The following is a 25,053-nucleotide window of genomic DNA, read 5'->3' as shown; positions in this document are numbered from 1 at the left end:
AGTGTTTACCTTCTCCTTGACCCCCGTCTCCCTCCCTGCAGCGAGCGCACCGATGGCGGCCTCCAAGCCCGTGGACGCGCAGGCCGGTACCGGCCTGTCCCGGTGGCAGCTGGCGCTCGCCATCGGCGCCCCCGTCCTGCTGGGGGCCGGTGCCATCTACCTCTGGAATAAGAGGTCGGTGGCGAAGCGGAGCGAGAGGAAAGCGCCAGAGGGCAGCTCCAGCCCCGTGCCGAAGGAGGGAGGCGATCGTGTGGAGAATCCGACGGACAGTCTGGTACGGGGGGTGATAGTGGGGAGGGGGTGAGAGGGGAGGGCAGGGCAGACCAGACCGTAGGGAGGAAAGGGGAGAGCAGGTAGGAAGGAGGAGAGTGGCTGAAAAAGATAGAAACAAGAGAAAACAGTAAGCTGCAGGTGCTTGAAATCGCAACTGAAACAGAAAATGTCCAAGAAGGAACTGCAGATGCTGGAAAATCGAAGGTACATAAAAAATCGTACAGAAAATGGTAGACAAAATGAAACAGAAAATGCTGGATGTATTCAGCAGCTCAGTCAGCGCCAGATAGACGCAGAGTAACCTTGTGTAAGAAGGAAGTGCAGATGCTGGAGTAGACGCAAAATGCTGGAGTAACTCAGCGGGACAGGCAGCATCTCTCGAGAGAAGGAATGGGTGACCTTTCTCTCCAGAGATGCTGCCTGTCCCGCTGAGTTACTCCAGCATTGTGTGTCTATCTTTAGCAGAGTAACCATTGCAGGTTGGCGACCTTTAACGAGATGAAAGGGGGCAGATTCTAGTAAAGATTTGTTAATCTGCAAAGTTACCTCTCTGGGGACCCTGTCTGACCTGTTGTTACCAGCAATACTTGTTTTATTTCAGTAACAAGGGGGAGTTGGTTCCAAACTAGGTCAGTTATTGGAGGATCAAGTGGAAGAGGAGTGATTGAATGAAAGTCATATAGTGTGGACATGACGTAGGCCTGAGTTGTAGGAATTATGCTTTTTCGGCTAACTATTGAAATAAAGCTATCTGCTCTAGATACCCCTTTTCTTTCGTTTATATTACCCTATCAACAGTGTAACTGCATTATAATCACTAGATTAACATTGCATTTGAATGACACCAGAATCAGATTATAATGCAAACTTGTCATGGCACTCGAAGAATTGTTAATACTTGCTCTGTACTCTGAATGTTAAAGTAAATAAACTCCCCTCTCTCCCCGTAGCCTGATACACCTGTAATATTTAAAATATTCATGCATTTGATGCTTGAAAGCTCCAATCAATTCTGCTTCCACTGTGATTGTGGAATAAAACATAATGGTATCAGAAATAGAAGCATGAGTTGGCCACTCAGTTCCATGTGTCCGCTTGACCATTAAATAAGGTCGTGGCCGAGTCCCACTTTCCTGCAGTGATTCCCATGGATCCAGAAGATTTAAAAATCTATAAATTTCCCCATGGTCTCCACTTGGGTAGAAAGTCTACCTTCTGAGTGAAAACATTTCTTCTTATCTGTGCTGAATGGCTAACCATTAATTTCGACTCAGTGACTGCTTGTTTTAACATTCCAGCCAGGTGAACTAGTAAATAGACGATAGACATTAGGTGCAAGAGTAGGCCAATCGGCCCTTCGAGCCACCACCACCATTTAATGTGATCATGGCTGATCATCCCCAATCAGCAACCCGTTCCTGCCTTCTCCACAAATCCCCTGACTCCGCTATCTTTAAGAGCCCTATCTAGCTTCTCTTAAAAGTATCCAGAGAACCGGCCTCCACCGCCCTCTGAGGCAGAGAATTCCACAGACTCACAAATCTCTGTGAGAAAAAGTGTTTCCTCGTCTCTGTTCTAAATGGCTTACTCCTTATTCTTGAAACTGTGGCCCCTGGTTCTGGACTCCCCCAACATCAATGGACAATAGGTGCAGGAGTCGGTCCTTTGGCCCTTCAAGCAGCATTGCCATTCACTGTGATCATGGCTGATCATCCCCAATCAGTACCCCGTTCTCCCCATATCCCCTGACTCCACTATCTTTAAGAGCCCTATCTAGCTTAGGAACATGTTTCCTGCCTCTAGCGTGTCCAAACCCTTAATAATCTTATATGTTTCACTAAGATTCCCTCTCATCCTTCTGAATTACAGAGTATATAAGCCCAGCCACTCCATTCTCCGCATATGACAGTCCCGCCATCCCGGGATTTCCCTCAATAGCAAGAATGTCCTTCCTCAAATTAGGGGACCAAAACTGCACACAATACTCCAGGTGTGGTCTCACTAGGGCCCTAAACAACTGCAGAAGGACCTCTTTGCTCTTATACTCAACTCACCTCTTTGCTCCTATACTCAACTCAAAGGAACAAACTGCTGGAGAAACTCGTTATGCAGTATCTGTGGAGTGCGATGAATAATGGATGTTTATGGTCAAAACCCTGCCTGTAGATTTTGTCTATCTTGTCCAGTGCTTTCACACCTATATTCAGAACACCTTGCATGGTCATCAACATTTCTACAACTTCCATTACCCGGTCCTATCACTTCATCTTCAACATGGAGGTTCAGTCTCGATGCACTTCCATTCTCTTGCGTCGCTAGGTGAAGCAGCAACTCTGCATTCACTCAATCAATCTCCAGAAGAATTCTGTATATTTAAATGAGATCACCGATCATTCTTTCAAACTCTGGAGATGCTGTAGATCCAGTCCATTTAATCCAATCCAGGGATCAAACCGGTGAACTTCCAGTGCATCCCCCTCGGACAGGGAAACATGCCTACATTATTCCAGTTGCCCAACATAATTATGGCAAGATGTCTCTCAAGTCCAATCCTTGTGTCATGAAGACCAATACACGGTTTCATTTAAAGGCACAAAGTCATGGAGTAACTCAGCAGGTCGGGCAGCATCTCTGGGATCATGAATGGGTGACTTTTTATGTTGGGTCCCTTCGTCAGACTGTTTGATTTGTTGCCTGCTGCATTTTTCATGTTAACATAAGTGGTTTGATTGCAAAAACTTTTGGACCCTCAACCCAGTGTCCCAAGAATTCTTGAATTAGAAAAAACCCATAAAATATTGGAAACACCTGATATTCACGGAGCATCTGTGGAAAGATATTCAGATTAAAACCCCCGTGTCAGAGGTTGTTCAGTTTTTGGTCAATTATCTCTGAAATGTGCAACAAACATTGTGCTTGTGGCATTATTAGAACACACTTCTTGACTTACAAGCATTACCAAACAGTGCCAAAACCCTTTATCGGGAGTTTATTACGCAGCATATCACAAGAAGAAAATACACCCGTTAATTAATTCATTTTGGCATTGGAAACGTATATGCTTGTAGAATGATGTAGAATGGAATGAATGAAGTTGAAATTCTGGTCACTTCACCATTGTTAACGCTATAACTAATCTCTTTTTCAGATGACGTTTAGAGTCGAGTCCCTTCTTTGATTCAGAAGAAGGGTTCCTACCCAAAAAGTCATCTGTCCATTTCCCTCCAGAGCTGCTACCTGACCCTCTGAGTTCCCCCAGCAGTCTGTTTTTGTTCAAGATTCCAGCATCTACCAGTCTCTTGTGTGTGTAATCATTTCATCCTGAATTGATTGTGACTTCCAAATGGGCAAGTTGATCTCAGTTATTTAAGAACATTTTGAAAAGAAAACAATTGTTTTACATTTGCACCATTCTCATGGAATGGCCTGAATCTTGCCTGAAGAAGTGTCTCAACCCACGTCACCAATTCCCTTTCTCCAGAGATGCTGCCTGACCCGCTGAGTTACTCCAGCATTTTGTGTCTGTTGTTTATATCATATTGTTTTCCTGTCATATGTGGTTTAGCAACAAAGTTCAATAACGAGTATTTTTCATTATACACCACAGAGCATTTCTGGTGGTATAACTGAGTACACAAAATGCATATATTAGATCAACTTGTCTTCCTTCTTTCCAATGCTTTCTATGATATGAAATCTCAGTATTTTACATTATTAGAAAAATGTGTAATTACAGGAATATGTGACATATTGTGTTGAAGAGCCATAATGAATTAAGAATGTATGTGATGGCTGCAAATTCAGTTTTTCCACATTGATGGGCTCTTCAGTTTCAGCTTCAGTGCTGAATAGCTGGAAACAGGACCATTAATACAAATTGCTGCAGGGAATCAGAGCCTAGAGCTATGAAGCTAACAGTCCATTTTCTCTTGGCACAAGTGAAATGAAACAAAGTGATTGCATTCAGAAATAAAGATGAAGTAGAAATTATTACCAGTGATAAGAGGAAACAAAATTTGACTCATTACTGAAACTTCATTGTCTGTGTCCTAAGTCTTTGAGTTTTCAAGAATGTGAATGTTTAAGGAAAATATAGCAGAAGCTTTACAGTCCGTATTTAATAATATTTTATTTTAAATGCTTTTGAGCAATGGATTGGCACAATACCATTCGTTGAGAAGTAACGTGCAACATGTCCAGGGAATTGCATACCAGTCAGCTTAATATCATTGGTAAGATAAATTGAAATTCTCACTGAAGAAGAGAATGGAAGAACATCTGGAAACAGGAAATGTAATAAGAACTAAGAGTGGAATGGAAAAGCTTTGGATTGGAAAAGTGGTTTGAATTTTGCTTGACATACCTTATTGATTTTTTTCCCGAGGCAGCAGGGAAAAGATAATGGCAGTGTAATAATAGAACTTATCTAAAAAGCCTTCAATAAAGGTCAAAGAGGGCAGAGTCAGGGACAAATAGGTGAATGGTTAGTTTGCAAGTCGCAGAATGGATTGAGGGGGGGGAAAGCAAGTACTAAATGTCTTTTATTTTTTGCATAGTATTTTTCTATTTGGAGAATTTATGTATGTTTTTTTTGTGTATTCTGAGTTGCTATGCCTGTGATGCTGCTGCAAGAAGAAGTGTCGACCTGAAATGTCAACTGTACATTTCCCTCCACAGATATTGCCTGACCCACTGAGTTCTTAAAATTATGTAGACACAAGGATCTGCAGATAGTATCTGCAATATGGTAGCATTTGAGAGACTTTTACATAGGCATGTAGATGTGCAGGGAATGGACACGATTACTTTATAGTAACCAGGATATCCAATGTAATAGTAACCAGGAATTTTGATGGGGGGGGGGAGAGATTCAGTGGTGACGTTTTTGCCATGAGTGTAGAGAATACAGAATTCATTATAACAAGGAGTGATTGACGTCAGGGAAGGCTGGGCAATTAATGAAGGAGAAGGCAATATGCAGGCTCAGATTTAGATGAAGGAATAAAGAGGAGGTTCAAATCTAATAGATTGGTCATGCCTGTTGTTATACCACATTTTTTTTTCTGTTTACGTGTCAGTGCCATATTACTAAATATAATTTTACCTCCTTAGAGTGTGTTGGACCGGGCGCAAGCCGCAAAGAATAAAGGAAACAAATATTTTAAAGCTGGAAAATATGAACAAGCTATTCAATGTTATACTGAGGCAATAAGCCTATGCCCTTTGGAACAGAAGCAAGACCTTTCAACATTTTACCAGAATCGGGCTGCAGCATTTGAACAGCAGGTATAATTTACGCTAATTAAAACTGTTAACCTAAATGCTAGCTTCAAGACAATGCAACAGTGGAATCTTAAATTGGAGAGTAAATTTCCAACATAACCAAGTCAACTCCATCCAGGTGATTACAGAAAATGCAAGGATATACATGTCACCAAAGAATGAAATACTGGTAGAAAAAGCCTGAGGCATAACTTAATTGAGAAAAGTTTTAATAGATTAGTTACAGCGGAAATGTTTCCACATGTGCAGAAGAACATAACTGATATAAAATGGTCAGTAAAAAATCCAGTGTGGAAGTCAGAAGAAACATTTTCACCAAGGAGTAGTGAAGATATGGAATGCATACCACAGACGATGATTGAATGGTATAGCATAGATTAATTTGATTACTTGGGAGAAAGGAGTAGAGAATTAACTGATGGATTTAGATAAAGAAATGCAGGACATGATTTTAGTGGGGCATAAATTCTGATGTGGTTTAGTTGGTCTGAAGGTATTTTTGTGTGAAATATATATGTGTTTGTGAGTCGGCTGAAGATGGGTCCAACCATTTCCAACTGCCTCATCAATTACCTTTCTTGAATCGTAATGTCAGAAGTTGGGATGTTCGCTGATAATGGTACAATGTTAAGCTCCATTCACGACGACTCGTAGTGAACCGAATCATCCAAATGCAGCAAGTTATGGAAATCCCAGCAAGTAACTTGCGCCCTACCTCAGCCTGTCCACCATCCCCTGCGCTCATTGGCCTGTGATGGAATAACCTCCATTTGGCTGGGTGAGTGCAGCATCAAAAACATCCAAGAAGCTTAACATTGTAGGACATGGCAGCCCACTTGATTAAACAGTGTTCGGTTAAATGATTCGCTGATAGACTCCACCTTGAAGGAGCGGGAGGAGGAGATGGCAGTGGTGATGGATGGGGGAGCGGACAAAGCAGCGGCCGACAGGCAGAAGCGGCAGCTGGTGAGAGGGAGGGAGCCCCACTCTGAGTGCGTCCTATCAGTGGCCTGAAGAAAGTGCAGCTGGCCAGGGGCTACAACATGAGCCGCAACAACAACTGTTGTCAACTGGACACATGCGGCACTGGTGAAGAAATGCTCGCTGGCGCAGATCAGCAAAATCGGGGATTACTTTTAAGGTGAAATGACACAAAGTGCTGGAGTAACTCAGCAAACTGAATCAGTCTGAAGAAGGGTCCCGCCCGACCTGAAACGTCACCTGTCCATGTTCACATATGCTGTCTGACCTGCTGAGTTACTCTAGCACTTTGTGTCCTTTTGTGTATTAACCAGCATCTGCAGTTCTTTATTTCTACTACATACAATGATAATCCCTTACTTTGTTACAGCGGACAATCGCCAATAACGGATTCCACTTCTCACCCCCCACCCCAATGTTTTGCTACAATGGGAATTTACTGCATATGAGACCCTGTGTACAGTTAGACAAATTAATATTGATGTCATCACCCTGCAGTCTGGTCAGTGATCCTGGAACAAATTCAAGATTTTCTTTTAACAATGCAACTAATTTTTATTGCAGCTAAAATGGAAAGAAGTTGTGCAGGACTGCTCCAAGGCTGTAGAACTCAACCCCAAGTACATAAAGGCACTGTACCGGCGAGCAAAGGCTTATGAGAAACTAGATAATAAGAAGGAGTGCTTGGAAGGTTTGTAGTCTGTTTTTGCCTCCAACTGATATTTTCTTCAACACAACCACCAGTTTCCTTCACATCAATCTGGTGAGCAGTTTTCCAGGGTTCGGTCTTTCAATAACCATTGTTTAAGATTTTCCAAAAAGAAAGCTAGGTAGCGAAAATCATTTTTTGACTTCAAACAATTTTACATCTGAATTGGGTTAACCAAAGTGCAGATCTCAGAAACAAGCCCTTAATAGCAATGAATTTTAGATGATACTAGACCAAGGGAGACCCTTGGGTCCCGTTCCCTCAATACGTTCCTTTTACCCCCATCTGCCGCCCTTTCCACTCACGCATAGCCCCCAACTCGCAGATGCGGCTCGGGAGGGAGGGGGCAGGGGCCGGAGCAGAGTGGGGGCAGGGGAAGAGGGAGGGCAGAGGCAGAGAGAGGGCAGAGGGAGCGTGGGCAGAGTTTGAGGGGTGGCGTGGCGCCACGGGAGGGCTGGTTCCTGAATGGGATGGCAGCAAGCAGAGCAGCGTTGAGCAAAGGATTGCGCGATGGGCCGCCGCAGTCTTCAGCTATGAACAGGGGGAGGAGGGAGGGGTGGGAGGGTGACGTCACTCGCAGCGCGAGCACACGGCAGACAGGCAGATCCATTGTGACGTCATCAGCGAAAAGTAGGCTTTTTGATTTCCAAGTTTTATCGGATTTGTGAACATTTTCATTAATAACTCAAGAAATAAAGCACCAAATTTCATAGAAGGCGATTTCGGACTCCAGGGGGGTAAATCTCTACCCGAATATGTAAAGATTTTACCGTTAGCGCGTCATTTATTTGAGAAGATGAGACAACATAAACAAATAAACACACACACACACACACACACTTTATAGTTATAAGGGATCTAGCCAACAATATACATCTTTAAATGTGTTGAACAAATGTGTTTAAGCAAATTGTATATCCAGACGGGATATGTGGAACGTCTTGCCAAAATTGTTTCCAGGGTGAAGGAAACAATTTGCATAGGTGAAAGATCTGAAAACTTATTGTTTTTGGATTTCTATGTGCTCTTCATGGGAGAAAAGAAAAGTCACTTTGAAATTGTAGTGAAAATTCTTTAGTCATTGATTTATTTTTTCTTCAAGAACATATACAGAATAATTTATTCACCAGTTTTGCAGCAGAGTGGAGTGATACAATCAGTGGTGCCTTGCAACATTTACAACGCATCTTCCTATTATTTGAAGGGATGAATGTGTTTGGAACCTTTACTTAAAACAAAAACCTGCATTGATGACCCAGCTATTATACCAGACACAATAAGTAGTCCTAGACTACTCCCTGCAAACCAGGCGTGGCATTTCTCTTTCAGCTTCAGGAATGCAAATTATGATTAATTCGCCAATTTGTTAATTATCTTAAAATCAGCACAAATGATACAACATTTCAAATAAAAAAGTTGACTCATTTTTTCTTTAAACTAATTAACTAATAGCATTACTTGAGTCTGAAGTAGGGCCCCAACCCAAAATATCTCTTATGCATGTCTTCCACAGATGATGCCTGACCCACTGAGTTACTCCAACGCTTTGTGTTTTGCTCAAGGTTCCAGAATCTGCGGGTCTTTTTTTCTAATCCCCTGCATTATTTGTCCTGTTTACTTCTTTATTTATTGTTTTTGTACCTTTCGATGCCGAATTTGAAAGAAAAACCAAGCTGGTTAGAGCAATACCAGGAAAGTTAGTTTATTTAAAAAAAAGATTTGATCCATTGCTGGATAAATTTCAAAGTGTTCTTGTTGGAAATATAATTATTGTCTTTACATTTTTCAGATGTTACCGCTGTTTGTATCCTGGAAGGATTCCAAAACCAACAAAGTATGCTGCTTGCTGACAAAGTCCTTAAGCTACTTGGAAAGGAGAAAGCTAAAGAAAAATATAAGGTTGGTAGCTGAAGGGCTATAGATACTTGTTAGAAATGTTGGCTTGAATTGTTTTTCCCAGCGCAATAATACAATCTGTGTGTCCATCTGCCAGAACGCATAAAACAAGTGCACAGTGGTTTTATTTTGGGTGAACCTCTTTACTGACTATTACTACTTGTTCAGAGAATTCAGCTTGCAGACTGTTAAAATGTTTTAATCAGGTTAATCATAGTTACCAAACAATGAAAGGGGAAACTCGATAAAAGTAGTACCATGGAAAATGGTAATGCAGTTGCATGGATAGTACTGCTGGGAGGGTAAGGAAGTAGGCAAAGGAGTGGATGTCAAAGGTACGTTCCATAACTGGACAAGAAAGGAGAAGCTATTCAAAGCAGTGTGATATTTAGAAGGTAATGTCTGATATGCAGTGGTGGCTATGCTCCAGAGGACGACCAAGGAAACATTAGAGGTTAGTATGTTTAAAGGCAGCACACCCTGGAGTTGCCTTGAATGACTGTTGTGAATTTTACTGATCTTAGACCCAGTAAACGTTAGAGGTGTTGAAATGTTGCTTTTTAAAAAAAGGGGGGGGGGAGGAAAAATCATCAAAAGAAATTGGAGCAGGAGTAAATCGTGTGGCCTTGCAAGTCTATTTTGTCATTTAGTGGGATCGTGACCAATCAAATATTTGGCCTCGACCACACTTTTTTGCTTGATATTTGTCATCCCTTGATTCAAAAATATGTCTACACCAGCGTTGGGTGACAATAGCCATGGCCCTCTGGGGTAAAGAATGACAAAGATTCACAATCCTCGCACCATGCCGCAAGTAAAATTTCCCAACCAAGGCAGGGGAGGTGGGGTATGGGCAGGGAAGGGGGGTATGTGTTGGGGAGGGGGGTGGGGGTTGGGGAGGAGCGTGGTAGCAGGGGGAGGGGGTGTGTGGGCAAGGGCGGAGGTGTATAGGCGAGGGATGAGGAGTGTGGGCGAGGGAGGGGGTGTGGGCGAGGGAGGGGAGTTGTGATGGGGGGTGGAATCTTAGGATCCCTTGGAACGAGAACATTAAAATTCGACTGATTATGTTTAGGAGGTATGCAGGCCATTTATTTAACATTTGAGTCAAAAAGCAATGTAAAACAACTTGGTATTTGATAACACCGTTCAAAAAGAAAATTATTTTGTGGCTACCTGGGTATTTTACTGTAGCTGAGTTTATGGGATGCTTCCAGTTGAAGTGTTTTGCACTCCATGGATTTTATAATGTTATTGTTTTTCCCCTCCATTATAGAATCGAGAGCCTCTGATGCCCTCCCCACAGTTCATCAAGTCATATTTTAATTCGTTCACTGATGATATCATCTCACAGCCTTTGCTAAAAGGTGAAAAGCCTGATGAAGACAAAGACAAAGAGGGTGAAGCTGCTGATGTCACGAGAACAGGAAGGTTTGTATAATGTATATTTTTGCAAGCTAACGGATACATTTTTGAATAATATGGTGTGATTCACATCAGAAAAGTCCTATTTTTTAGTTACATGATCGCTATTGAATTAATGTGTTGCACCCGGGACAAGAAATTTAGACACCTCCTCCTACATATCCTAGGACCATGACCCCACAGACGAGCACCAGGCCTTAATATCATACACCATTACTGACTTCATCACTTCCGGCTCTCTGCCCCCTAAAGCCTCCAACCTTATCGTTCCCCAGCCCCGTATGGCCCGATTTTATCTTCTCCCCAAAATCCACAAACTGAACTGTCCTGGCAGACCCATTGTTTCTGCTTGTTCATGCTCTGCTGAATTAATTTCCACATACCTCGACTCCATCCTATCTACCTTGGTCCAATCCATCCCTGCCTACGTCCAAGACACCTCACATGCTCTTCGTCTCTTCAATGACTTCGTTTTCCAGCCCCCCCACTCCCTCATCTTTACTATGGATGTCCAGTCACTCTACACCTCCATCCCCCACCAGGAGGGTCTTAAAGCCCTCCGTTTCTTCTTTGACCGCAGAACCAGCCAATTTCCGTCCACCAATATTCTCCTCCGCCTAGCAGAGCTGGTCCTTACCCTCAACAACTTCTCCTTTGACTCCTCCCATTTCCTCCAGATGCAAGGCATAGCTATGGGCACTCGCCTGCCTCTTTGTAGGGTACGTCGAACAACCTTGTTCCAGGCACTGGAACCTATCCCCGAACTCCACCTCCGCTACATTGACGACTGGATTGGTGCCACCTCCTCCACCCATGCAGAACTCACTGACTTCAGCAACTTCACCACTAATTGCCATCCTGCACTCAAATTCCCGTGGACCATCTCCGACATCTCCCTACCGTTTCTAGATCTCACCGTCTCTATCACAGTAAACAGACTATTGACTGACATCTACTGCAAACCTACTGTCTCCCATAGCTATCTTGACTACACTTCTTCCCACCCTTCTTCTTGTAAAGACTCTATCCCCCTACTCCCAATTCCTCCATCTACGCCGCATCTGCGCCCAGGACGAGGTTTTTCATACCAGGGAATTGGAGATGTCTTCATTCTGTAGGGAACGGGGGTTCCACTCTGCCATTATAGATGAGGCTCTCCACGATATCCCGCAACTCCGCTCTCATTCCCCCTCCCCCCTCTCGTAACAAGGACAGAGTCCCCCTTGTTCTCGTCTTCCACCCCATCAACCGTCGTATACAATATATAATCCTCCAACATTTTCGCCGCCTCCAAAGGGATCCCACTACTGGTCATATCTTCCCATTTCCGCCCCTTTCTGCTTTCCTCAGAGACCGTTCCCTCGTTCCTTCCCACCCAAATCACCCCATCCCCGGGTACTTTCCCCTGCAGGAGATACACCACCTGTCCCAAAACCTCCCCCTTTAACTCCATCCAAGGACCCAAATAATCTTTCCAGGTGAGGCAGAGGTTCACTTGCATCTCTTCCAACCTCATCTACTGCATCCGCTGTTCGAGGTGTCAACTTCTCTACATCGGCGAGACCAAGCGCATGCTCGGCAATCGTTTCGCTGAACACTTCCGCTCAGTCCGTCATAACCAAGTTGATCTCCCAGTTGCCCAGCACCCCAACTCCCCCTCCCATTCCCATTCTGACCTTTCTGCCCTGGGCCTCCTCCATTGTCAGAGTGAGGTCCAGAGCAAATTGGAGGAGCAGCACCTCATATTTTGCTTGGGTAGTTTACACCCCAGCGGTATGACCATTGACCTTAAGAGCAGTTCAACAATATTTGCTGTCGTTTGACCTTTAAACTCTTTGCGTTGTCACAATGGCGAGAAGATTGACTCCATGCTGGCTTTGCCCCGCCTTACCTCTCTGAGCTGCTTCATCCATATGCTCCTGCCCGGTGCCTCAGGTCAGCTGATCAGCTGCTCCTGGAGGTACCGAGGTCTAAGCAGAAGCTCAGAGGGGATAGAGCCTTCTCTGTTGCTGCTCCGGCGCTATGGGACACTCTGCCGTTGCACATCAGACAGGCCCCCTCACTGTCCATCTTCAAAACCAGTATTAAAACACATTTATATTCTTTGGCTTTTGACCGTGCTTGAGACTTTGCTCCTGTTTTAGTGCTTTTAATGTTTTTAATTTTATTGTTTTTACTCTCTCTTTTAATGTTTTTATTGTCGTGTAATAATTTTTTGTCCATGATTAGTCATGTACAGCACTTTGTGGCAACAGTGGTTGTTTTAAAGTGCTCTATAAATAAAGTTATTATTATTATTATTATTATTATTTGACGTTCATGGCAAACTTGGGAAAAGTTTGCAACAGATGAAATCCAGCCAGGTAAATGCTGCAGCTCTGTGAACAATTCGCAATTGTGTTAGCTCACTATGGCTGATAAATGGATCGGGCAGAAAATATGCCTCTTATAGTACTACTTAGTTATGGTAACATTTTTGTATTTTTCAGATCTGGCTACCAGAAGGCAAAACAGTACATGGAGGAAGAGAACTATGATAAAATTATTAGTGAATGCACAAAAGAGATAGAGACAAAAGGAAAATATATGGCAGAAGCCTTGTTGCTTCGGGCTACCTTCTACCTGCTAATAGGCAATGCAGCAGCCGCTCAACCTGACCTTGATATGGTTGTTAGTATGGAAGATGCAAATGTGAAAGTAAGAGCTTCATCCAAATTTTAATTGTAGAAGTAAGAATATTATCCCTTTGGATTTAAAAAAAAAGACACTGATCAATTTTTAGTTAAATCATTTATTTAATTATCTGTTATCTTTAAAACAAAGCCTTTATATAATATCCAATGAACTTTTATGTTGGTGTGTCCAATGTCACCCAAGAGTCAAGGGTGTTTAATGTACCGAAGAAGAACAATTAAATTCTTGCAACAGAAGGAATTCATCAGTTTTTTGACCACTGCAACAATTGTGGCAGTAAAGAATATTTACTTTAAATTAACCCTATGTTTTAGGATAATAGAGGGAAAAAATATAATTTCCTTGTAATAGCTTTTTATTATATCAAGGGGTTTCAAGGTGAATCCACTGTTTTAAAATGAAATCGTAACAGCAATTAATTTCTGTCAGTAAGTGAGACTTATGTCGTTGACAAGTTGTCAGTTGGCTTGTTTTGGAGATGCTTGAGGGAAATAAGCTAGAACATACAGAAAGCACTTTTCTCGAAGAACTTTATATTTTAGGTCTCTATTTAATTATGCACTGAAGCCTCTATTTAATAGAGCACTTCCTCAATACTGCACAATGTCTTCCTGAAGGTTGTGCTTGAGGAAATGTGACTTTAGCTTAACCTGTTCACTGCCACGGTTTTTTTTTCCACTTGTATACTCTGACCCGAGTATACTTGGGGGTGGCACTGAGCAGGTTAATGTCTTGAGTTGGGTGCGCATGTGGCCACCAAACCAAGCTGACGCTAATAAAATTGCTAATGTGTTCTTATTTGAAGAAAAATAAAATATTTATAATTAATATAATATTAACTTGCCGGTTTTAAAACAATAGGCTTAATTAACTTTTTTCCGTTGCTGAAACACAATTACTCCTAACCCTATGTAAATGCTGAGTGGCAAAGCATGCAACCAACATATATAAAAATTATGTGCAAGAAGGGGATTTTTAATGTAACATTCTGCAATTTGTATTATCCTTCAGCTGCGTGCTAATGCATTGATCAAGCGTGGAAGCATGTACATGCAGCAGCAACAGTCGCAGCTGTCCACGCAAGATTTCAACATGGCTGCTGATATTGATCCTCAAAATGCTGACGTTTATCATCATCGAGGACAGGTAGGGAGCTAGGTTTGTTTGAACCATTATGAGCCAATTGTGTCCCCTTCTTTGGAGCTAAAATAACCAGTAGATTTTGGATTGAGAGTGGACTAATCATGCAACTTAATGAATTTAAATTTCTTTTGTTGTTTTCAATGCTGGTGACAGAGAAAGTGCTGCATTTATTATCCATCCCTATTAATTGTGGATGCTTTGGAGATGCCTGACGGAAATAAAGTCAAACATGAGGAGATGACATAGCTGATAATCCTAGTTTCCAAATTGACAGTTTTGTGCCTCAAGAATTAATGGCAGATTAACTTGCATCTTCACACACTTTGTGTTCTTTACTTGGTATGCTGTTGGAGTAATGGGTTTTGGAGTATGGTTTTCCTATTTTTGCATCATTTTGATATGTGGTAATTTTGCTTGTAGTTGAAGATCTTACTTGATCACGTGGAGGAAGCTGTTGATGATTTTGATGAGTGCATTAGACTTCGTCCAGACTCTGCTCTAGCACAGGCACAGAAGTGCTTTGCTTTGGTAAGCAGTCTATTTCTAATTCTGTTCAGTAATGTCAAGCAATACATTGTAGCTGTTTACTGAATATTAACTGAGTAAGGATCAATAATAATAAACCGTGAATAGTACTTGACTGAATGGGATTTTACTTGCTAAAAACATGGTGAGCCCCGCCTTTAGCTTTGCTTTAGTTTGTTTTTCAACATTTAGCACACCTGGTGTTATTTGAAAGGGTCAGTTTACACAGGACTCTGGTGAAATCCAGATCAGCCTCACCACAACATCTATTCATCCTCTGCAAATTGTCACTATTTTCAAGTACTTGCCTCAGAAACACCAAGATGTACCACGTTTTCCTTCTGTAAAACCAATGCTACTCGACCTCAATCTTATATGCCTCTGCTTCCATGATAACCACCTTGGTTAGTTCGGTAGTGTGAAACCTGGATATGTTGTTGTTACCTAATAACTTTTCATATCATAGCTCGATTCTTATCAATGTATTTGGATCCAACCTCCTTTGTGCACTCATACGAGCTGTCTTTACCATTGCCCGTGCCTCTTTCCCGATGTACTGTAAAGGTCTATGACTTCCAGTCTATTTTTTATTACTTGCCCACTATCTTGTTCTCCACCCATCTTCCATTCTCTGCACTGATGTCCCAGATGACTATTTGCCCCCTCGCTCCCGTACTCTTCTACCTTCCCTCTTGTTCTCGTTCCATACATAAGCTGAATGCACAAATTTTAATTTATGGCGCACAAGGTCCTGCCAAAAGAAAATCCTTGGTTTGTGATTTGTTTCAAAGGAAAATGATATAGAACTAATCCTGTAACACAATTGCAACATCAATACAAGTTAATTAAATTGGGAATTATATTCATTGCACTCCTGAGTGAGAGAAGCTGGATATCGTTTAACTCATTGTAATCCCTAAAATCAAATGTAGAAAGTTGTTGGGGGAATCACTGAGTGATTCTATTATGCAATATGAAAGAACTGAAACTATTGTATTCACCAATGAAAAGATCATGATTAATATTGGTAATTGATTAATTTCTATAAATAGCAACAGCAAATATATGAAATAGTTAAAAATGTTCTTAAATGTGTCATTGTCGTATACTGGCTGAATGACATTTACCACCTTTTTTCCAGTATCGCCAAGCCTACACAGGAAGCAATCCTTTGCAGATCCAGGTGGCTGTAAAAGGTTTTGAAGATGTTATTAAAAAATTTCCCAAGTGCGCAGAAGGTTATGCATTATATGCACAGGTAAGCCTTTGACGTACATTAATAGTTATGAAGATAGTTATTTTATGTACTTCAATTTAACATAGTGAAGCATGGTGCTGGAAGATGCAAAATGTTAACATCAATTCCCAACAAAATTCTCAAAACTGTTCATTTAAACTAAACACAATTTATATTTTGTATAAATGTATGATTTTCATTATCACTTTGAGGTTACCATGTTTTGATTCTGATAAGACCAAAATATATGGACATTTAAAATTATTTTACTGTTCGGTATATCCTTGTAGTTTACCAAACTCTTATTAAATCATGTCAAAATTATCTTGTTCCAGGGCTAGTGCTCTGGCCTGCAGTATCTTAACCCAATGTGTTGGAAGGAACTGCAGATGCTGGTTTACACTGTAGACACACAATGCTAGAGTAACTCAGCAAGTCAGGCAGGTTCTCTGAAGAAAAGGAATAGGTGACGTTTTGGGTCAAAGCCCTTCTTCAGTGTCTGAAGAAGGATCGAGGCACAAATCGTCACCTATTCCTTTTCTCCACAGATACTGCCTGGCCCGCTGAGTTACTTTATCATTTTGTGTCTACCTCAATAATTCAATACAAAATAATAAAGATATCATTGTGTACTGGCTGTTCCGCAGACTAGCTTGCTTTGTGTTACCGATATGTTATTTATACCCATGATCTCCAATATTTGCGTTTTACACTTTTACTTCCAGGAGTCTGAGCAAAACAGATCATTCACAACCTTGGAGCAGTTTAAAATAACTTTACTTAAAATATATTTATGACTGTGATTGGAGTTTCACATTCCTTTTTAAACAGCTTGATGGAGCTATCTCATTTATCTCAATAATAATCTTATAGAGATCAGTTTTTTCATACCACCTTTGATTTGCTGATACTAAATTAATGATAGTTACTTTTAGGGTTTATGAGTCAAGCTAGTGGTGCTCTCCAAATATGTATTCTGTATGTTGCACTAACAGTCCAGACAATTTCACAAATTATCTAGACTTAGAAAGCTGTCTGAAAGAAATTAAACTGAGGGCCTATCTCTTAAATGTAAGTAAGGACCCTATTATACTACTTGAAGGATGGGACATTTCTTTGATATACCTACTAATCAATGCTACAATTCCCAAAATACAATTTTTTAATCATTTATTTCATATCTCCCAAGAAATTTTAGTTGGGAATTTAAAAATGTTAGCTATGTCCTAAACATGTGGAAGATGTTGGGTTAATTTTAATTCACTGGTATTCTGAACATTAATTATGCAGTCTTGTATTTGGTCATTTATTAGATAAAAATGCAATATTTGACTAAAAAAATATTTGTTCTAGGCTTTAACTGACCAGCAACATTTTAGTAAGGCGGACGAAATGTACGATAAATGCATTGAACTGGAACCAGACAATGCAACAACGTATGTTCACAAAGGGTAAGTATTCTGTGATTTATAAGAATTTAAATAGCCAGGTCATTTCAGCTTTTTCATTTAACAAATCAAGAGTTGCATGTTGTGCTGGAGCACCGTTCAACTGAGAGTATTCCTGTCCTCATACACAATTTATGCATAAGCATTCTGGGTCGAGATCATTACATAAAATTAGTAAGAATGTGGGTCCTCTCCCTGCCTTAGGAACGCTTTGACTAATGGCTGAGTCTTTGTGCTGACTCTATTCATAATTACGGTGATTACGCAGAGTCGGTATGTTGAGGAGGACTCTCTCGAACTTCTACTGATGCATAGTGGAGAGCATGCTGATCGGTTGCATTGTGGCTTGGTTCGGCAACTTGTGCGCCCAGGAGCGGGAAAAACTGCAAAAAGTTGTAAACACTGCCCAGTCCATCATCGGCCCTGACCTCCCTACCATCGAGGGGATCTACCACAGTCGTTGCCACAAAAAGGCTGGCAGCATCATCAAGGACCCACACCATCCTGGCCATACACTCATCTCTCTGCTGCCTTCAGGTCGGAGGTACAGGAGCCTGAAATCTGCAACAACCAGGTTCAGGAATGGCTCTTCCTCACAGCCATCAGACTATTAAACTCAACTCAAACAAAAATCTGAACTTTAATTAGCCTATTGCACTATAAAACTCTTATCTTGGATATTTACTTATTTGTTTGTTTACTTGAGTCTTTTTCTTTGATTCACATCTCCTCGAAAACCCGACGTGCTAATTGGTGAAATTTTTACATATTCCGGTAGAGATTTACCTCATGATCTCGAAAATCACCTCATCTGAAATTTTGATTCGTTATTTCCCAGTTTTCTTTTCCTAAAATTGTTCACCAATCTGAGATATTAAAAAAATCTAACGAGCTGAAGCGAGCTGATGACGTCACAATGGCTCTGCTCCTCGCGGCCAGCTGCGCAGAATTTTCAACGCGCAGACTGCTGGTCGCTGGTTTCCATGACCTGCGAGTTGCGTGGCCCAGCTGCCCCCCCCCCACCCCCAGGGCTCTGGATTGAAAACGCTAAACACATGCTCAAGTGGTGCTGCGTGCTCCGCTGGGCTCCTTGAAGTTCTACACATGGCGGCGGCGGTCGTTATCGCGGTGTGGAGAAAATTGGCCGTGGCTGCCGTCACAGGGGATGACCTCCTCTCCGTCTCCCCCGCCCAATAGTCCGTCACGCTGGTGGGTGGGCTTCCCCTCACGGAAGCCACAATCGGCCAGCCCTCCGCTGCTTTTGACATTCCTCCGATCGCTCCGGGCCTCGCTCGGGCCCGGCGCCTGGTGGGGAGGCTGCTACCCCCAGCGAGCTGCCGCCTCCCTCTCCCTCTCCCTCTCCCTCTCCCTCTCCCTCTCCCTCTCGCCGCATGCCCATCCGTGCGTTGAGGGGACGGGACCCAACAGGTCCTCCTTGGTCTAGTTACTTTTGAGAATTCTCTGTTTTTTTCATACTGCTTTTTAAAAAAATTTAGACTGAGTGTTGTCTTGCATTGAGGGAAGTCACTGTGCCCTATTGCTTCATCTTTGTTTATTGTAAATACTTTGTATAAAATTATTCAAATACATTTACTTCATTTTAGCTTGCTTCAGCTGCAGTGGAAGCAGGATTTGGATAAAGGCTTGGAACTAATCAGCAAAGCCATCGAGATCGACAATAAATGTGATTTTGCATACGAGACCATGGGTACTATTGAAGTCCAGAGGTAATTCACTTGATTTAAATTTGTTTTCCAAAAAAGATTCTAGCTTGGATATTGGATTGTGTCGATTACTCACATTCTAGATTGACACAATATGTTTATTTCAGTGTTGGAGCAACAGCAGCAGTTGTCAAAAAGCAGCAGTTGAATTGATTGAGTCAGTCTATTTCAGCATTGGAGCACTAACAGGAGAATTCAGAAGGCAGCAGTTGGATTGGTTGAGTGATCAAAGTTGGCTAATTGAATTGCCAATAGTTTACTCCTGGTGCCACGTGCTCGTGAGGGAAGGAGCAGGTAGATAGGACAGATGAATGTGTGGCTCAGGAGCCGGTGCACAGGGCAGGAAGTTGGAATTTTGGACCATTGGAATCTCTACTGGGGCAGAAGTGACCTGTACAAGAGGAATGCATTACACCTGAGCTGAAGGGGAACCAATATCCTGGCAGGCAGGTTTGCTCGTGCTACACAGATGGGTTTAAACTAGATTATCTGGGGGAGTGGGATCCAATGTAGGACTGAAGCAGGTGAGAGGCCGGAAGTCGGCATGGAAGGTGGTGAAGGAAAGTTCAGTGGACAGAATAGACAAGAGCACAGCCACAACTTCCTGTGGGTTATAACTATCAATCATTTTATGCACAGCTCATTGGTTCAAAATATACAAGAATTGCTGCTTTCATAAAAGAAAAAAATGTCCTTGTGTTATATGTGACATTTATTGACCATTTCTTGTTAGTTTAATACTTCCATGAGCTGCTACAGTTTTTACGTTAGTAACAATTCTGTGGCTATAATGAAGAATTTTGGTACAACAATGAATAAAAGTTATTTATAAACATTATTAGATTGTTTGTGACAAGAATCAATTTGATGATCCCTTGTCTTTATTGTTGTGGTCCCAATCAGCAAAGACGTTGTAGGAGTGAATTTCTGAAGTGCATTTTATAAATTTAAAACCTGTAGCTATAATATGGAGTTGAGTATATTGACTTCAGTAAAAGGGGCATTAGCTAAATTGTATTATTGAATGATGCTGGTGCAGCTGTACATATCCATTGGACAGTTGAGCACTTAATTACACTCACGCATTGTGTTGTGGCATAGGAGAGGGACAACATGCAGGTGTGGTACTGTTGAAGGGGAAAGCTAGAAAAGTTAGAATTTTTCTCGGTGAAATTATAATTTTTGCTTTCCATTAGATTTGGTCGGCTGCCATGGGACTTATCCTATTATAAGTTATGTCCCATCAGTTAACTTTATTTGGTAACGTGCTGGGTAATTGTGACCTGGAATCTAAAAGTAACTTTAAAAATGCATCATATTTATCCATATTCATTGTTGAACAACACTCAGCAGTTCTCCGCAAAGTACTTTAAGTTATACAGCATAGAAATGAACTGCTGGGCACAAAGTTTAAATGTTTGCCCATTTGCAATATTAAATCCATGTCATTCCATGCATTATCTATTCAAGTGCAAATCTAAATGTCTCTTGAATGTAGTGATTGGATCTGATTCCCTCACCACCTTTCAAGGTTTCGTCAGTTTATTTCACATTAAGGTACAGTGAAATTTGAATTACCATACAGCCATACTAAAAACAAGCAACAAGACACACAACTACATCAAAGTTAACATAAACATCCACCACAGCGGATTCCCCATGTTACTCACTGTGATGGAAGCCAATAAGGTTCAATCTCCTTCCTCTTTATTCTTCCACGGTCGGGTCAGTCGAACCATCCGCAGTCGCGATGATCAAAGCTCCCGCAGCTGGCGGTCGAAGCACCGCTTTGGGGCGATCGAAGTTCCGCGTTGGGGCGGTCGAAACTCTTAGGGTTTGGAGTCCCCGATGTCTGTCTCTGACCAGAGACCGCGGGCTCCACTATGTTAAAGTCCCGCAGTTGAAGCCCCAAAGATGACCCCCGACAGGGATCACGAACTCCGTGATGGTAAGTCCACAGGCTCCCGCAATGGAGCTCCCGGTTGATCTCCAGCAAAGGCCCCCAACTCCTCGATGTTAGGCTGCAGTGCAGATGGAGATGCGATACTGAAACAAATTGCATCTCAGTCGAGGTAAGACATTGGAAAAAGTTTCCCCCAACACCCCCCCCTTCCCCCACATGAAACAAACTAAAGAACACTAAAAATCATACATTTAACACATTTAAAACAGACACAAAGAAGGAAAGGACAGACTGTTGGCAAGGCAGCCATTGCTGGCGCCACTTGGTGGTTTACCTCTGGCAAGAAGTTCCAGATATCAACCAGTCATTGTATAATAAAAAACTTTTCGGTCAAATCCCTCCTTCCTCTCACTGCAAACTTGTGCCCTCTATTTTTTGATCCCATGGGGGAAAAAGATTCTAACTATCTACTCTATCATGTCTCATATTTTAAATTCCTCTATCAGATCATCCCTTGGCCTTCTTTGCTGTAGGGAAAACAAGCCGGCAAACAAAAATAATCCACTCTTATTGGCAACTTTTTATTGTATGCTTATCTATCCATTGCGTTTTGGGGGACATGTTATTGCAATTTCAGAAGCATAGAGAGAAATGTCACAGGAGCAGGCTGTCAACTCATCAAGTTCTCATTGGCCATCCTGTCATTTTATCCTAATCTTACCCTAATGCATTTTATTCTGTGACCTTTTAAAAGTATCCTTTAAAAGTATGTTGTGATATACAGGCAAATAAATGAACAAAATCATCAAAATTATGATTTTCATATTGTCTAACGTTTGACGGCAAAAGGCAAAAGTAAGTTTGCAATCCTGTTGGCATTGTTAAATTTTGCCTGTTTTGATTGTGCAAGGATATATCAAATATTTAAGGCTGATTCTGGTGGTCATATTTAAAATATTGCGCATGCAGTATATAGTGTCCAACTTGAATTGGTAGTTTTGATACTCCCTGCATTCATCAATAACTAATTCTATGATTAGCTATGATCATATTTGAATGACTCGAAGGGCCGAATGGCCTACGCCTGCACCTATTGTCTATCGTCTATTCTCTCCTCATTCCTCATTAGTTGTCCATACTGTATTCTCAACAGAATCTCTTAGCACCAACTTGTTAATGATAAAGGACACAAAGTGCTGGAGTAAGTCAGTGGGTTAAGCAGTATCTCTGGAGACCATGGATAGGTTTTGGGTCGGGACTGATTCTTTGTCTCCTTATTTCTACTTGTTCTCCTTGTTAATGATAATAGTTCCATATATGTTGAGAGTAGGATACAAAGCTATTATTCGTCCTATTTTTGGCTATATAATTTTACATTTGTATTTCCTTGTTCCAAACCTAGTGTTTCTTGCTTTTAATGATCAATAATTCATCATCATCATCAATTAATTAATATATTACCTCATATTATTCAATGAAAGTTAGTTCAGGTCTATAAGTCCGTCTATAACTTAGTGCCCTGTATTCATGGAAGTAGGGCAAAGATTCCTGGCTGGGATTCCTCATCTGTATGAAAAGTCAAATGTCTACGTTTCATATGGTCTTTATGTAGTACCTCAGGAAGTTGTATATCATTTCTAAATTTAAAAAAAAAAAAACAGAAAACGAAGGAAATACACAGCAAGTCAGGCTGCATGTGTGGAAAGAGAAATAGTGCTTGAGACTGAAGAGCATTCAATAGAACTCCAGAATCTTCAATCTGAAGCATTAACTCATGTCTCCTCACAGACTTTGCCTGACCTGTTGCATATCACCAACATTTCTGTTGTAGATTTCTCAGCATCTGCAGATTGTCAATCTATGTTTTGTTCTTAGATTGCCAATTTTATTTTGTCTCTTCGAATTTTCACTCTGCGTTTCTTTTTTCACATTTATTTACAGAGGAAATCTGACAAAGGCTATCGAAATGTTCAACAAGGCCATCAACCTGGCCAAGTCAGAAATGGAGATGGGCCATCTTTATTCCCTTTGTGATGCTGCATATGCACAGACAGAAGTTGCTAAAAAATATGGATTGAAGCCCCCAACACTGTGATTTTAAAGAAATTACAGCATGATTCCCATTCTTCTGTTAAGCCTCTGAGTCATTTTCCAAACTGCTGAATGCCACCGTGATGTTTGTGATATTTGGTAATGTCTTCTGTATAGGTGCGTCAGCGGTTGATGATGAATGTGTGCAAAATAAATTGCACTCAAGCTGGCCTATAAACTGGCACCAAGCAAAATATTTGTTTTACACAATCAGGCCACAAACGTCCTATAATAATTTTCATGATATTTTTTTTTAAAAGGAGACTGATGTACAGTACAGGTTTGGAGCTCCCCTTTAAAAAGTATGTTGTGATATACAGACAAATAAATAAATAAAATCATCAAAATTGTGATTTTCATATTGTCTACCGTTTGAAGGCAATGGGCAAAAGTAAGTTTGCAATCCTGTTGGCGTTGTTAAATCTTTCCTTTTTGACTGCATCAAATATCTAAGGCTGATTCTGGTGGTCATATTTAAAAGATTGAGCATGCAGTAGATAGTGTCCAACTTGAATTGGTAGTTTTGATACTGCCTGCATTCATCAATAACTAATTCAGTTATAATATGCTGAAAAAGCCTTTTACAAAATGTCCATTTAAAAACATATGTTCATATGTTGTACAACAAACCCCTTATTAAATTGATGTGTCCAGTGATAGGTTACTGAGTAATAATATATGGTTTGGGGTCTTTTTTTAGTGGATAAATATGCCAATGTGGAATTTTTTCCTATATTTTGCAGTTTGTTTTTCTGTTGACACATGACCCAAATCTTTTCCAGTGGGTATGCTATTATCGCTAGCCAGCTAGTTTGGCCTTGAAACAGAAGCTTTTAAATTTCCATTTTAATGTATATTTACTTGCAGGTGTCACAGGGTGAATTAGATTTTGATCTTGCTAAAGGTTCTTCCTGTCTGGCCCAACCCATTTTCTTCGGAAAAGACTCCCAATGGAAGCATGTGCTCCGCAGTAAAAGCATTCCGTGTTACCAAGAATCAAATGGCTGTTATGTATGTTGGAAACTGCACTGGAAAAGTTATTGAACTAAGTTTTTTTGTAAATGAAATACAGTGTAAAATTACCCAATAAATATTAAATTCGGAATGAAAATGGTTAGTGTGAGCAATCTTCAAAGTAAAAAAGCAACAGTAAACTTAATGCCACTACACTACAATGATCTAATTTGTAAATTTAGTGTAAAGATACAGTGGAAACAGGTCCTTCGGCCCACCAATTCTGGTCCGACCAGCGATCCCCATTCACTAACTTGATCCTACACACTAGAGACATAGAAAATAGGTGAGGGAGGAGGCCTTTCTGTGGAATTCTCTGCCTCAGAGGGTGGTAGAGGCAGTTTTTCTGGGAGCTTTCAAGAGAGAGCTAGATAGGGCTTAAAAATAGCAGTCGGGGGATATGGGGAAAGGCAGGAACGGGGTACTGATTGGGGATGATCAGCCATGATCACATTGAATGCTGGCTCGAAGGGCCGAATGGCCTACTCCACCTATTGTCTATTCGGCCCTTCGAGCCAGCACCACCATTCATTGTGATCATGGCTGATCCTCCCCAATCAATAACCCGTGCCTGCCTTCTCCCCATATCCCTTGATTCCACTAGCCCATAGAGCTCTATCTAACTCTCTTAAATCCATCCAGTGATTTGGCCTCCACTGCCCTCTGTGGCAGGGAATTCCACAAATTCACAACTCTCTGGGTGAAAAAGT

General features: G+C 41.3%; 1 protein-coding gene across 1 annotated transcript; it reads left to right on the top strand.

Annotated features, from left to right (window-relative positions):
• The first annotated feature begins 6 nt into the window (after positions 1-6).
• Positions 7-23,911, top strand: tomm70a (translocase of outer mitochondrial membrane 70 homolog A (S. cerevisiae)). Its single transcript, XM_055645020.1, has 12 exons — positions 7-274; positions 5,386-5,559; positions 7,102-7,228; positions 9,036-9,145; positions 10,416-10,570; positions 13,054-13,261; positions 14,270-14,404; positions 14,822-14,929; positions 16,068-16,184; positions 17,517-17,614; positions 19,216-19,338; positions 23,180-23,911. Exons 1-12 carry the CDS (start codon positions 53-55, stop codon positions 23,331-23,333), a joined length of 1,731 nt encoding a protein of 576 aa, XP_055500995.1. The 5' UTR covers positions 7-52; the 3' UTR covers positions 23,334-23,911.
• Positions 23,912-25,053: the final 1,142 nt, after the last annotated feature.

This window comes from Leucoraja erinacea, chromosome 13, assembly GCF_028641065.1.
Source record: "Leucoraja erinacea ecotype New England chromosome 13, Leri_hhj_1, whole genome shotgun sequence".
Taxonomy (NCBI): domain Eukaryota; kingdom Metazoa; phylum Chordata; class Chondrichthyes; order Rajiformes; family Rajidae; genus Leucoraja; species Leucoraja erinaceus.
This window is presented reverse-complemented; position numbering and strand designations above follow the sequence as displayed.

Excerpts from the sequence above, each read along its gene's own strand:
- tomm70a (XM_055645020.1), top strand. The coding sequence starts at position 53 with ATGGCGGCCTCCAAGCCCGTGGACGCGCAGGCCGGTACCGGCCTGTCC. Across the intron at positions 10,571-13,053 it reads GATGTCACGAGAACAGGAAG|ATCTGGCTACCAGAAGGCAA; the intron begins GTTTGTATAATG and ends TGTATTTTTCAG. Across the intron at positions 16,185-17,516 it reads GTTATGCATTATATGCACAG|GCTTTAACTGACCAGCAACA; the intron begins GTAAGCCTTTGA and ends TATTTGTTCTAG.